A 13129-nucleotide genomic window follows, 5' to 3' on the forward strand; every position below is an offset into this window, starting at 1 on the left:
TTAGGTGTCAATAACCTAAGTTGATCCAAAAATTAAAAGTTCAAAAATAACTTTACTAATATATATTCCAGTTTTTTTTGTGCGTCAACAATCAAAGTTGATCCCAGTGAATGGAGCCAACAACCAAAGTTGATACAAAAAGATAGAACCCAAGAACAATGTTTCCAGATTATAGCGTCAACAACCAAAGTTGATCCCTTTAAAGGGGATCAACAATTGAAGTTGATCCCATTAAGTGGGATCAAAAATGGAAGTTGATCCACAAAAAAGGGATCAACAGTTAGAGTTGACTCCAATATGAGTCTGTTTCCTGTAAAAACCAATAAAACTGGAACCTGCAAACTGACATATCCTTAAGAAACACAAGACTAACAGTCATAAAAATAAATCAGAATGTATGTCATTACAAACATAACAAGTCAAAACCAAAAGGCATAAAAAAAGAAACATCCAACTAGTATGAAACCTAAAAAAGATGAAAAAAAACTGTAGTGAATCAACTTCAACACGTCAAGCCCTTTCGTGCTAGAGCAGTGAATCAAAAATCTCAAATCCAAATCATTAGTAATGACATTAGACGCTCAAATTGCAAAATCTAAACTCTGGAACAACCATCTTTGGCCTGCAACAACAAAAGTTTGACACAAAAAAATGACATAACCGAATGAGTGAACTTGGCGTGAGTCGAACACGCATCATCTGACGTGGAGTCGGTCATGCTACCATTGCACCACAAATTCAACTAATTTTTTTAACAAACATGTAATCTACAAGCATGACTATACTAATCCAAGGAAATGTTGTTCACAAATAGGAGTTGATCCCATAAAATGTAATCAACAACATGAGTTGATCCATAAAAACTGAAGACCACTACAACTACACCTGCCACAAATCACCACCACCACCACTACAACAACATACACTACCACCGGTACACCACCAAAAATAAACACAAGATCACCTAAATTATTACCAGTAAACAATTGAAACACAATCATATACAAATCATTGATTTCGCTGAATCAAAATCAAAATCACAAGGTTTAAAAATTAAATTTATTGTTTACCTTTCCATTTAATCTTCACGTCGATTGGTATTAAGATCACATCTATTTATCTTCAAAAAATCGATATTCATACCATATCACTAATTTCCCAGATCTGAAAAATAAACAAAAATGTGGAGATCGAGATAGAGATGGTGATGGCGGTGATGTTGATGGTGGTGGTGGTAATTAATGGTGATGGCGTCGAAGATACAGATGATGGTGTTAATATTGGTGGCTGCAATGAAGATGATGGTGGTGCAGATTCGATTTTGAGATATGAATTTTAAAAAAATTGAGCGATTTTTCTTGAATACATTATTAATCCGTCAGGGACAAAACCGAAATCAATTATATTGATAGATCTGCAGTTAATGGTGGAGGACGTGGTGGTGGCGATGGGGCGACGGAGCTGGTGGTGGTAGTTGCAAAAGTTCCCGTTGATTCATCGATCTACATAGATTGTTTAGGAGGTGGTGGAGATAGAACTGGTGGTGGTGGTGGTGGATTTGGGGGAATTATACGAGGTGATGATAGAACTGGTGGCGGGATTAGTGGAGGTGGCGCTGGAGTTGAGGTGGAGACGATGAAGATGAAAAGTTGATCTGAAAAATGAAAAACGTTTTTCTTTAACAACCTAATCAATATGAGGGTAAATTTGTAATGCTGCATAATCCTTAATGGACCCCTGATGGGATTTGGATGGAGAGGGGCATTTTTATTGTCTCATAAGGGTATTTGTGAAACCCATGAAAAGGAGGGACAATTATATAATTCCCACAAAAGGGAAACTCTAGAAAAGAGAACCCAAAAAAAAGAAACAGAGTCACAATAGACTCAACAAAACCTATAGTAAACAAGATGAGGACTTTCCAAGCTGGTGAGGAAGGTAGGTCTAATATTATATGCAATTACTACCCCTCTCATCAGATTACTTCCTCTCTTCGTCAATTTGTCAGCGGAGAAATTTATTTCTCTAAAGATATGCACGAATTCCATGCAAGTAAGTTTGATTCTAGTAACATTCCATCTGGTAGTTGCAAACCAAGGAATTTTTCCAGAGACAAAAGCTTTGGAGTCAGACCTAAAAACCACATGTAGAAACTTGTTTTTAACTGCCCATTCACCTGCAAACAGAATAGCCATTACTTCCGCATAAAAGTTAGTGGCAATACCAATCCCCCTGACTCTGCTGTTAAGAATTTGTTAGAGTATATCTCAGTTGAACTCACCAAGCGTTGGTATCCCAAGTTTGGTTGTCATATTTTAGTATCAAAACTAATCTAGAGTCGTTTGATTAAATACTAGAGTCAACTTCGCTTAGGTTGGCCTAGGAATGTTAAGACATACAAGTATTACTCCGAAGACCTAAAGAATGTGAAGAAGTAACGAACTACAACGACGACATCATCCTTCCACTTGAGGTTAGTAATATTGACTTGAATGTTTTATTACCAACGTATCTTTCAAGTCGTGCTATATTGAAAATATAATATGCGAAGCTGTATATACTGAACATATTGTATATAATACTCTAGTGAAGAGACATGATCATAATAGTATGGTCATAGTATTAAAGAACTATACTACGAAGTATAACGCTTATCTTCTGAACTTTGTAGATATGACATTGACATAATATTGTATATAGTTTTATGATTATGTGTATGGGTATATGGTGAAGATTTCATCCTAGGAAAACACTGTTTTACATTTGTTTAAAGGAAGTACGTTCGTGAACTTGTTTCATGAATCGAAAGGGAAATCAATAGGTTTATTGGTCCGGCTATTCATTGTATATTCTTTGATGACTAATATGTGTAAGTTGGTAGAAACGATCTTAACTCAGGTTATGTATCTTGGTATAACAGATCATAATACCTAGACTTATGATTTGGTATGACCGGCCCTGGTAATTGGTGTAACCGATTCTAAGTAACCACCATGAGATGGTATGTTATATCCTTGTAATTGGTGTGACCGATTCTGGTAATTGGTGTGACCGACCATAAGTGGTTGTGTGACCGATCCTTGTAATTGGTGTAACCGATTCTAGTGACTGATGTGACCGATCACAAGTAGGTACCATGTTTAGGTAGATACGATCCAAGTGATTGGTATAACCATTCTGAACCCATGTATGTGACTTGGAAGGACCGATCACAACTAACCACTGTGACTTGGTATGACCGATCACATGGTAGAGTTGGAAGTCTTGTAGAACCAATTCTAAACTTGTTTGGAAGTGTGGTAGAACCGATTCCAAGATGCGAATCCATGTAAATACGGAATAAGGATTTGCAGTGTAAAGATGTCAACAGACTTTGAACAAGAGCAGTAACTCTTATTTTTTTCTTGTTCAAAGATATTCCTTGGTACTCAAGGTGATCCTCTGCTGAAATAAATTAAGAATCTTTTAGTTGAGGTTTTTGGTTTTATATGCTTTAGTTACCGACAACTAATGTATAACTCTAGAGAACAAATATTAGTAATGTGCATTTACTAATTGGAGATTTTCTATGAGAGATTTCGGAAATATTGGACAGGCGTTTATTGGAATTAGGAAAACCGAATTTGGGCATTCATTGCATATCTTGAGAATATTTTCGGTTTTGGAAATTCTTTGTTGCCCAAACATCCTTGGTCTATAAATACCTTAGTTTGCATTTCTAGCAAATATCCTAAGAGCAAGGAAAAATTAATTTCTTGTTGTTTCTGGTGGAGCCGTCTATTCAGAGAGGAAAGTATCTTAATTAGGTGAAATCTCTTACGGCCGCTCGTTTAAAGACTTCTGTGGGATCAAGAAGCTCTACGATTACCGTTGGTGGGAAACTAGATAATTGCAGTGTTATTAGTTTTCGATTTGATTTGATTGACTAACGGTTGTTGAAACTTTGATTGCAACTGGTTTGTTTATTCTTGAGAATCTTCTCTTATGATATAAGATTCACTCAGACTAGATCAAAGTATCGATGGGATCTTTAGAACTGTTGTTATATCTAAAGAAATCTTGTGATAATCCATTGTTAACAGACTCTGTTATGTGCGTGATTGATCATAAGAGATTTAAGTGGTGTTGTGCAGGTATTTGAAGGAAATAGAAGATTTGAAGACGAAGAAGAATTGTTATTAGTTTTCCTATCTTGTGGATTTTGTGCACAAACCTTGATCGGCTGGGATCCAACTAGAATCAGTTTATTTTTGATAGATGTGATTGATTGGTTGCGTGAGATTGGCATTATCTATATTTCTATTTGAGATCTATATTGATTGAGTGCGAATCTAGATCTGACTATTTCAGTAGTTATTGGATATATTGTGTTAGAGCATTGCTCGGTTGAACCCACTAGAGTTGGTATGTCAAGTTAGTTTTCAATTTTATCTGCCAAAATGCATTCTTGATTTAGTATACTATCAATGGTTTCGGACTAGATTAAGTCTAAGAAGTAGAATCGAAGCTATTCTTGATGGATGAAGTTTGAAAACTATAAGAAGACATCAACAAGGACTTCATAAACAAAGGTATGTGGTAGTTGATTTCATTTGGGTTCTTGTTCAATTCTACCTTTCTAAATATATCGAAACAAATGCTCACTCTATGGAACAATTCCTATGACGGTAAATGTACATTTATGTATATATACTCGAGGTTATTTGAGCCAAGACTTTTGTGAAAATAACCTTTATCCCTGGAAAGGTTCTCATGTTATAGTGAATGAGCTTACGAATTCAATGAGCCAAGAATCACTCAATTCCGAGTTATAACGATGAAGTTATGAGTGATTTATTAAAGTAACAATTATAAGTGTTGTTGTAATTGTTACAGATCGTTAGTAGGAAACAATCCATGAACTGTTTGTGACGGTTCATGAACTTGAGCCCAATTACGTGACTAGAAGCCATTTTTGGTCATGTAATTGATGTTTTCGTATCTAGGCAAGATAGCTATTACTCCAAACATATTTGGTTACCATATTAAAGTGCTTGTGATTCCTTCCTAAGTTAAAATGTGATTTACTCACATAAATATAATATTTGCTAATTAATTATTTATTTAATTATTTTGGCAAGAGTTGTAACTTAGGAAAGACTCCCAAAATTAGGAGAGTCTTGAAAAAGGAAAATAGCTTTGCGTAACTCCCAAGTTATTGTTCACTATAAATAAAGGGTTCGTGAGTGCTACATGTTTTTATCCCCTTTGGAAAATTCGTGTAAGCTTCGTAATGTTGTTTTCCATGTCTTCTGTTCTTCGTGACCAAGAGTGAGATAAAAGTCTTTGTATTGGGGATCACAAAGCCGAGTTGGATTTAGTCTTCGTGATTGATTATACAACTTGTAATCTAGGTTTCTCACCTCTTGTATATTCTAAGATTTTCTCTTCTGACATAAAACCATTCAAGAGTTGTTGATCATAAACCCTAGGTTTTGATAGATTTCAGTTTCCGATTGTATACCAACACTTGTTAGTCAAAATCGGAGACCAGAAAGAAAACTTCGATTAAGGTATCTCGTAAAAATCCTTAAGAAGCTTTAAACCACATATCTCTAAATTTATTCTAGTTGTTCTTGTTGTAGAACTATTAGGGTTTTTGATCTTTGGAATCACCCAAGTTCACTTATGAAAATCAGGTTCACGAACTCCTTGTGTGTAGGCATACTGATTGTAAGTTAAAATCTTAATATACAAGTTTATTTTGATATTACTTTTACCTAGTAATTATTTTTCTCAAAGCAAACACAAGATTTCCAAAACCTTGATTAACATCTAAAGGGAAATCGATTCGGTGTTTTGTGAAAACAAAAGATCGAAAAGTATCAATCTTGTTGGTACGTCTTCTAAAGAGAACTAACATTCTTCTAGAAGATTTATGAGAAGAATTCCGAAAGAGAATTGGTGCTCTTCTAGGAGTTCTATAAGTGCTTGAATACAACTGAAGCAGGTATTACATCTAGTCTGAATAGGTAGTAGGAAATTGGTGTAACAACTTTTAATCAGTGTGTGTTTATTCTGGACTAGGTCCCGGTTTCTTTTTTGCATTTTCAATTTCCTCGTTAAAATTTCTGGTGTCTATGTTATTTCGTTTCAACATTATATTTGTTTATATAATCCATTGGTTGATGCCTTACTTAGTACATAAATGTCACATCAAAATAAGTTTAATATGCTGGAATGTGAAATTGGTTTATTTTCTGAGGTTAGTAATGTAGATGTTGAGAAATATGAAGAAAGGGAGTTAGAAGAGTGTTCAGATCCTGATGATGAAGTGGACGGGGATATTCTAGCAAGTTGGGAAGCTAAACTAAAGGCTAGGGAGGCTGCAAAAGCTTGCATAGAAGGATCTAGCTGTGCTTTGGTTTCGCATAGTCCTGGGCATCATAAATCCATTGAGCAATCGTTGGTCTCGTCAAGTTCGGAGCTGCCGAAAGATTCTAAAGAGTTGGAAGAAAAAAATTCATTCCGTGTTTCAAACCTGGACGCGCAAAAGGAAAAAAATTCAAGAGGAGCGTGATAGAATTTTAAAGGATCAAAGAGAATTTTTCTTTGCAAGCCAAAGCTCTTTTGGCAGATTTGGAGGCTTCTCTGGATATGGTTAATAATAGATTGGCATTTAAAGCTAAAGATGGTAAGTCTCCTTGGTTTAATAAGCCTAAGAATGTAAATGTTAATAATTAGCAAGCTTAAGCTAGTTTCGGTTAATTCTACTTCTGACGAGGAGGAGGAAGAAGAACTTTTGGATGACATTAAAGTCTCAGGTATTGAAGTTACATGCGTTATGGATGCTATTTTTTCCAAGACCGAAAAGAAAGGAAGAATGAGAGGGAGTGCTAAACGCAAATAGAGTCTTCTTTTCTTTGTTTTTTTTGTTTTATCATTTATTTTTTTGGTTATTATCCTTTTGGGTTATTTTATTCTGTTATTTTTTAAACCACTTTGGTTTATGGGGGTGGGGGGCTTTAGTGGCCCCTTTTTGTAATTACTTGTAATTACGTTTTTTTGCTTATTAAACTATTGGATTTAGCAAAAAAAAAGCGTGACTCTAGAAGTCAAAAGCGCAGGTATAGTGAGGAAACTAAGTATCTAGGGGTAGTCTTCTTGGTGTCAACTATACGAAGTTGGTATTAGATTTTGTATAGCGGCTTAATTCTGAGATATTCAGAAATGGACTAGGTCCCGGGGTTTTTCTGCATTTGCGGTTTCCTCGTTAGAAAAATCTTGATGTGTCTTTTACTTTGTTTTCCGCATTATAATTGTTATTATGATTAAGCAAAATACACAAGTACGTTAACTCCGTAATACTTGATAGTGATCCTATAGAGTTTCGGTTATTACCGAACCTATTATCAAGTACACACTTTGTTGTCATATCGTCTCGATCCTGTATCCATAGTTAATCACACAAGTGATATTGTTGTTGTATTGTCTCGATCTCGTATCCATAGACGATCACACGAAGTGTGAACTGAATTGTCGTATTGTCTCGACCCTGTCCATAGACGATCACATTCGGAAGAGGACTTATAGGTTGATAAATAAAAGATTGTGGTGTACTTGGGTACCCTCGTCTTTTCAGAATTCATCATCACTTCTTCTATCAATAAAGCCATAACCTGCCTACCTTGGATTGCCTTTAGAAGCCCCATCACAACACATAAGAATTTTTGGATGAAGAGGGAGACAAAATGTACAATTAATCACCCGCATACTCTGAACACTTCTACTCCTCATGGGATTTTTTTTTTTTAGAATCGGGAGATCATAAGGATTATTTCTCATAGTACCCTTCAACCTGATCTCACATTCTTTGGTTAGTTGAATGATTCTTCTTTTTGAGATCCTCCTCTCTAGCACTGCCATTATTAAAAATGATATTATTCCTTAGAAACCATAATTCTTTTAGAGTCATGTTAATAGGAGGGAAAATATGGATTTGAGGAGGAAAGGTTTAAGAGGAGGGAATTATAATTAACGAGGAGGGATTGACTTTTAGTAAAAATACTGAAATATCTTTAATATCCTTCAACTAACCCAAATTTATCTAAAATCAACCGGACCCTTCATATTTTTTATAAACCTTAATTTTTATACCTTCTTAGCCATGGAAACCTTCAAAACCATGAGCACTTTTATATTGACTGTAAACGTATTGTGGTTGAGCTGAAGTGATGATGCTTGCTAATAAGGGGAAGAGTAAGTTTCAATGTTATATATGCGAATGGAAAGGTTGATAAAACCTCCTGAACCACCATGGTGTTTCAAGAATCCAATTGCTAAATAGAAATCACAACTAACTAATACAACACTAATTCCAAGATAATTATCTTGGTGTATATTGGATTATATGTTTTATAGCATCAACTTATTTACTAAAGCCAAGTGAAGTGAAGAATAAAAATAAACTTTAAGACCCACCCAATTGTTATATCATCGTGCATGTCAATTCAGTTCCCTGTTCCCATCGGGTGCTTGGGGAGACCATGAAAGAAACGAAGATGATATCACTTAGAGTAGATTTGGTTTTTTAAGAATATTTATTTCCATTTTTGTTGTTTGATTTTGACTTGACATTGACCAACACTCCACCATTTTCTTTCCCTCCTCAAATTCATTTTCCCCCTCCCATTAACAGGGCTCTTCTTTTAGTGTGGTGAGAGAAGCAATCAGCCAAATTTATCTGACTACTGACCTTTTATCTTTGACAAACTTCCAGATATCTTCAAAAGACTTAGGAATTGAAAAACAAAAAAGATTACTAAGCCACTGCCAAATTATATTGCTTATTTCACAAGACCAAAGAATATGTTCTAGATCTTCTTCAGCATTTTTGCACATACAACATCTTGAAACCATCTCATATCCCTCACTTCTAAATTTTTCATCAATTGCGCAAGCACCATGAATAATTTTCCAAATATTACTTGAGATAGAGGGGTGCACACACGATTTCCATATCTTTTTCCCCTCCCAACTGACAAAAGGAAATTTGTGTCTGATACTATTTGCAGCTGAAGTAACAAAAAAATCTCCAGATATTGTTTCACTCCAAACAATTCTATCATCAAGTCCATCAACAACAACAAGATCATGAATATCGGAGAAATTTAGCATATCAGAAGTGATACACCTTGATGTTTGAATTAGTCTTGATGAACTAATTCTCCGGAAAGTAAGATACTAGAGGTTTTTCTTTGATCCATGAATCCTTCCATACTGAGATGTCTAAACCACTATCAACTATCCATCTAGTACCATTTTTCGCATCATTCATTACCCATTTGATTCCTGTCCAGATTGAAGATTGTTTGTAGTAATTTATCCACTCACCTTTTATAGTCTTGAATTTAGCTCCGAAAAAGTTAGACCACTCATTATTTCCATATTGAATTCTCCACAACATCTTCATAAGTAAAGCCTTGTTAATAACTTCAAGTACTTTGATGCCAAGCCCACCCTCATAACTCTTTTCTTTACAATTTTACCTGCGCCGTTCTTAGCTGACCTATCTCTCTTTAATATCTAATATTGCTCCCAGCTATTGAACGTAGTGTAGGATTTGCTAACTGGCTAGGAATAAACGAAGTGCAAGTTAAGTTCTATCTGGAACCTCGTGCTTATCTTTTTTTAAAAGAAAGCAATCCTAAGAGGATTATATGCTAAGAGGAGTAGTGGCAGGTACAAGGCCACTACTCCTATGATTAGAGTTTTTACATGCCATAACTAAATGAAAAGTATCCAAATTTTGAAGTCTATGGATAGTTTATTCACATATACCGTGAAGAACATGTATGTTTCAATTATATTTATTCACACATACAGTGAGACCAAGTTTTCATCGGATATGATGGTGAAGAGGGGTTGCCTGATTTTGTAAACTCAATAAAGTTGCCTTATGTTTTATATTTTCGATTTAAGTAGTTTATAAGTTTTTGGGTTTCTCTGACCTCTTTTCTTGTAAACACTTTTGTAAATATCGCTCTTTCATTAATACAATTTTTTGACTTATAAAAAAAAACTATGGATAGTTTTGAGACCAACTAAGACAAAATAAATAACATTGATTATGTTACTTACTTACTTCTTCATCAAATTCTCTTCTACATATTTCATGATAACCGAGATGGAATCTTCCTGAAGTTGCATTGTGGTAAACCATAGTAAAATGAACAAGAATCTCCATTGATTCAACATGAATTTCAACACACTAGTGCCTCTTCTCCTTATTTCTCCCCGTTCTCCAGAGTATCCTAGATATCATGTAGTCGAAATGGTGTTTCCTTCAAAATCCAAAGTAGTTAGTGCAGTGAAAAAATGAAGAGACTCTGGGTCTTGTAGAGTGCATATGACTATCCCAAAGTCCTCTCTTTGATCAGGGGTGGTAGATATTGAAGCACAATATCCCCAGCTTCATTTTCCTCAAAATGGAGGGCATAATTGAGGACGTGATTCTGCATATGGTGAATTGTATTATGAGAACAAAAATGATGTTTAATATTGTCAGTAGCGTTCCTTAGGTTTGGATGGATGTGATTGAAAATAAAATCACATCTAGCTTTCCAAATATACCAGCAAGCAGTAGCATATATGTTGCTACTGTAGGTGGAGGAATTATTATCTAGAGCAAACCAAGAGTTTATCCAATCTGGGAAATTCGCAGCGGGATCAAATTTACTATGATTTGGTCCAAATAGTTGGTGCCAGATAGAGGTAGCAACATGACAATTTAAGAAGAGATGTCATATTTTCTTCCCCACTATTGCACAACTTGCATATGGGATCAATATAGTGAAGCGTGCTAGCAGTTTTAGCATTAGTTGGGAGAATCCCATGAGCACATTTCCATAGGAAAATTTGTATGAAAGGAGCAACGTCCAACTTCCATAATTCCTCCTAATTCTTAGTTTGGGAATCAGTTCCACATAGCGTGTCCATCTATGTAGAGGGATTTGACAATGAAGTTAACTGAGTCTGTCAGCTTCCATTGTATTTGATCCTCCTCCCCTGGGTGAATCATAGTGTTAAGAATGTTTTTAGCATGAATGGGGATGAACCAGGTGTTTATGATGTGGATATTACATTCTCCATTGTATATGAGGAGGTGTTCAATAATTTAGAGATCATCAGGACAATTTGCAGTTTTGGGTAATAAGGTGTTAGAGTTAGTGACCCATATGTCTTCCCATGTTAGAGCATAGCTCGGTTGAACCGACCAAGCATTGGTATGTCAAGTTTGGTTGTCATATTTTAGTATCGAAACTCATCTAGAGTCGCTTGATTAATTACTAGAGTCAACTTCGTTTATGTTAGACTAAAAAGTCTAGGAATGTTGAGACTTACAAGTATTACTCTGAAGACCTGAAGAATGTGAAGAAGTAACGACTACAACGAAGACATCATCCTTCCACTTGAAGTTAGTAATACTGACTTGATTTTTTTTTTTTTTTGTAAATCCAAAATGTATTAGTATATAACAAGAGATTACAAAATTAGCTCATAAGAACATGCGATCTTATGAGTTGTAACTATTTATTTCCATTCCTAATGCATCTTTCAAGTCGCTTTATATTGAAAACATAACATGCGAAGCTATATTTAATACTCTAGTGATTAGATTTGGTCATAGCATTATGATCAAAGTGTCAAGGAATTATACTTAATTATGAAGTATAACGTTTATTTTTTGAACTTCGTAAAGACGACATCAACATAATCTATGTATATAGTTATTTGATTATGTGTGGAATATAGGTGTGATTTCATCCTAGAAAACTATGTATTATTATATTGGTTAAAGGAAGTAGATGTATGAACTTGTTTCATAATCGAAAGGGAAATCATAAGTGTGTTTGTCTAGTTCTTCATTGAATATTATTTGAATGACCAATGCAAGATGACAAGGTAGAACCAATCTTAACTTATGTTGAGAATCATGGTAGAACCGTTCATAACCTATATTGTGTGACAAGGTATAACCGATCCTAACTAGTATTGAGAAGCATGGTATAACCGGTCATAACCTATATCTAGTGACATGGTATAACCGATCCTAACTAGTTTGGGTAAGCATGGTATAACCGGTCATAACCTATATTGGGAAGCATGGTATAACAAATCCTAACTTAGTTTGGGAGTCATGGTATAACCGGTCTTAAGAGCAAAACCGAGCTTCCAATATTCACATATTTCTTTATGTTGTGTGTGAATATGGAATTAGGGTTTGCTAAGATAGGAAACTTTTAGATGTCGAAATTATTTGAACATGTGCATAACTCTTATCATTAATTTTTCAAAGATATTCCTTGATGCTCAAGGTGATCCCAAACCGAAATATTGAAAAACATTTAATTATGGTTTTCAATTTATATGTTTAATTACCAGCAATTAAAGCATAACCTCTGAAAAGGAATTATTAGTTAATGTGCTAAACTAATAATAGAATTTTCTAAGAGAGATTTCGGAAATATTGATTGACATTAATTGGAAATAGGTAAACCGAAATTAGGTACTATCTTGGGAATATTTTCGGTTTTGGAATTTCCTTGTTGTCCAAACAACCTTGGTCTATAAATACTTGAGTTTGCATTTCTTGCAACTATCCTAAGATCCAGGCAAACTTCATTTGTGTTGTTTCTGGTGGAGCCGTCTATTCGGAGAGGAAAGTAACCTAATTAGGAGAAATCTCTTATGACCGCTCGTTTAAAGACTTTTGTGGGATCAAGAAGCTCTACGAGTGCCGTTGGTGGTAAACTAGATAATTACATTGTTATTTTAGTTTTCGATTATTGTTTTCATTGACTAACGATCGTTGAAACTTTGATTGCACCTAGTTTGATTATTCTTGCGAGCCTTCTCTTCTGACATAAGGGTCACTCAAACTAGATCAAAATATCGACAGTATCTTTAAAAATATTTGTAGATCTAAAGACATCTTGTGATAATCCATTGTTAACATACTTCGTTTTGTGTGTGATTATCATAAGAGGATTCAAGTTTGTGTTGTGCAGGTTATTTAAGAAGGAAATTGAAGATTTGAATACGAAGAAGATTTTCTTATTAGTTTTCGTATCTTGTGCATTTGTGCACA

The 13129-nt window shown here is 34.9% G+C and overlaps 1 protein-coding gene across 1 annotated transcript; it reads left to right on the top strand.

The window, feature by feature from the left end:
- Positions 1 to 1201: 1201 nt before the first annotated feature.
- Positions 1202 to 1653, top strand: LOC113343978 (ctenidin-1-like). Its single transcript, XM_026588046.1, has 2 exons — positions 1202 to 1307; positions 1421 to 1653. The coding sequence occupies exons 1-2, from the start codon at positions 1202 to 1204 to the stop codon at positions 1651 to 1653; spliced, it is 339 nt and encodes a 112-aa protein (XP_026443831.1).
- Positions 1654 to 13129: the final 11476 nt, after the last annotated feature.

This window comes from Papaver somniferum, unplaced genomic scaffold (assembly GCF_003573695.1).
Source record: "Papaver somniferum cultivar HN1 unplaced genomic scaffold, ASM357369v1 unplaced-scaffold_70, whole genome shotgun sequence".
Taxonomy (NCBI): domain Eukaryota; kingdom Viridiplantae; phylum Streptophyta; class Magnoliopsida; order Ranunculales; family Papaveraceae; genus Papaver; species Papaver somniferum.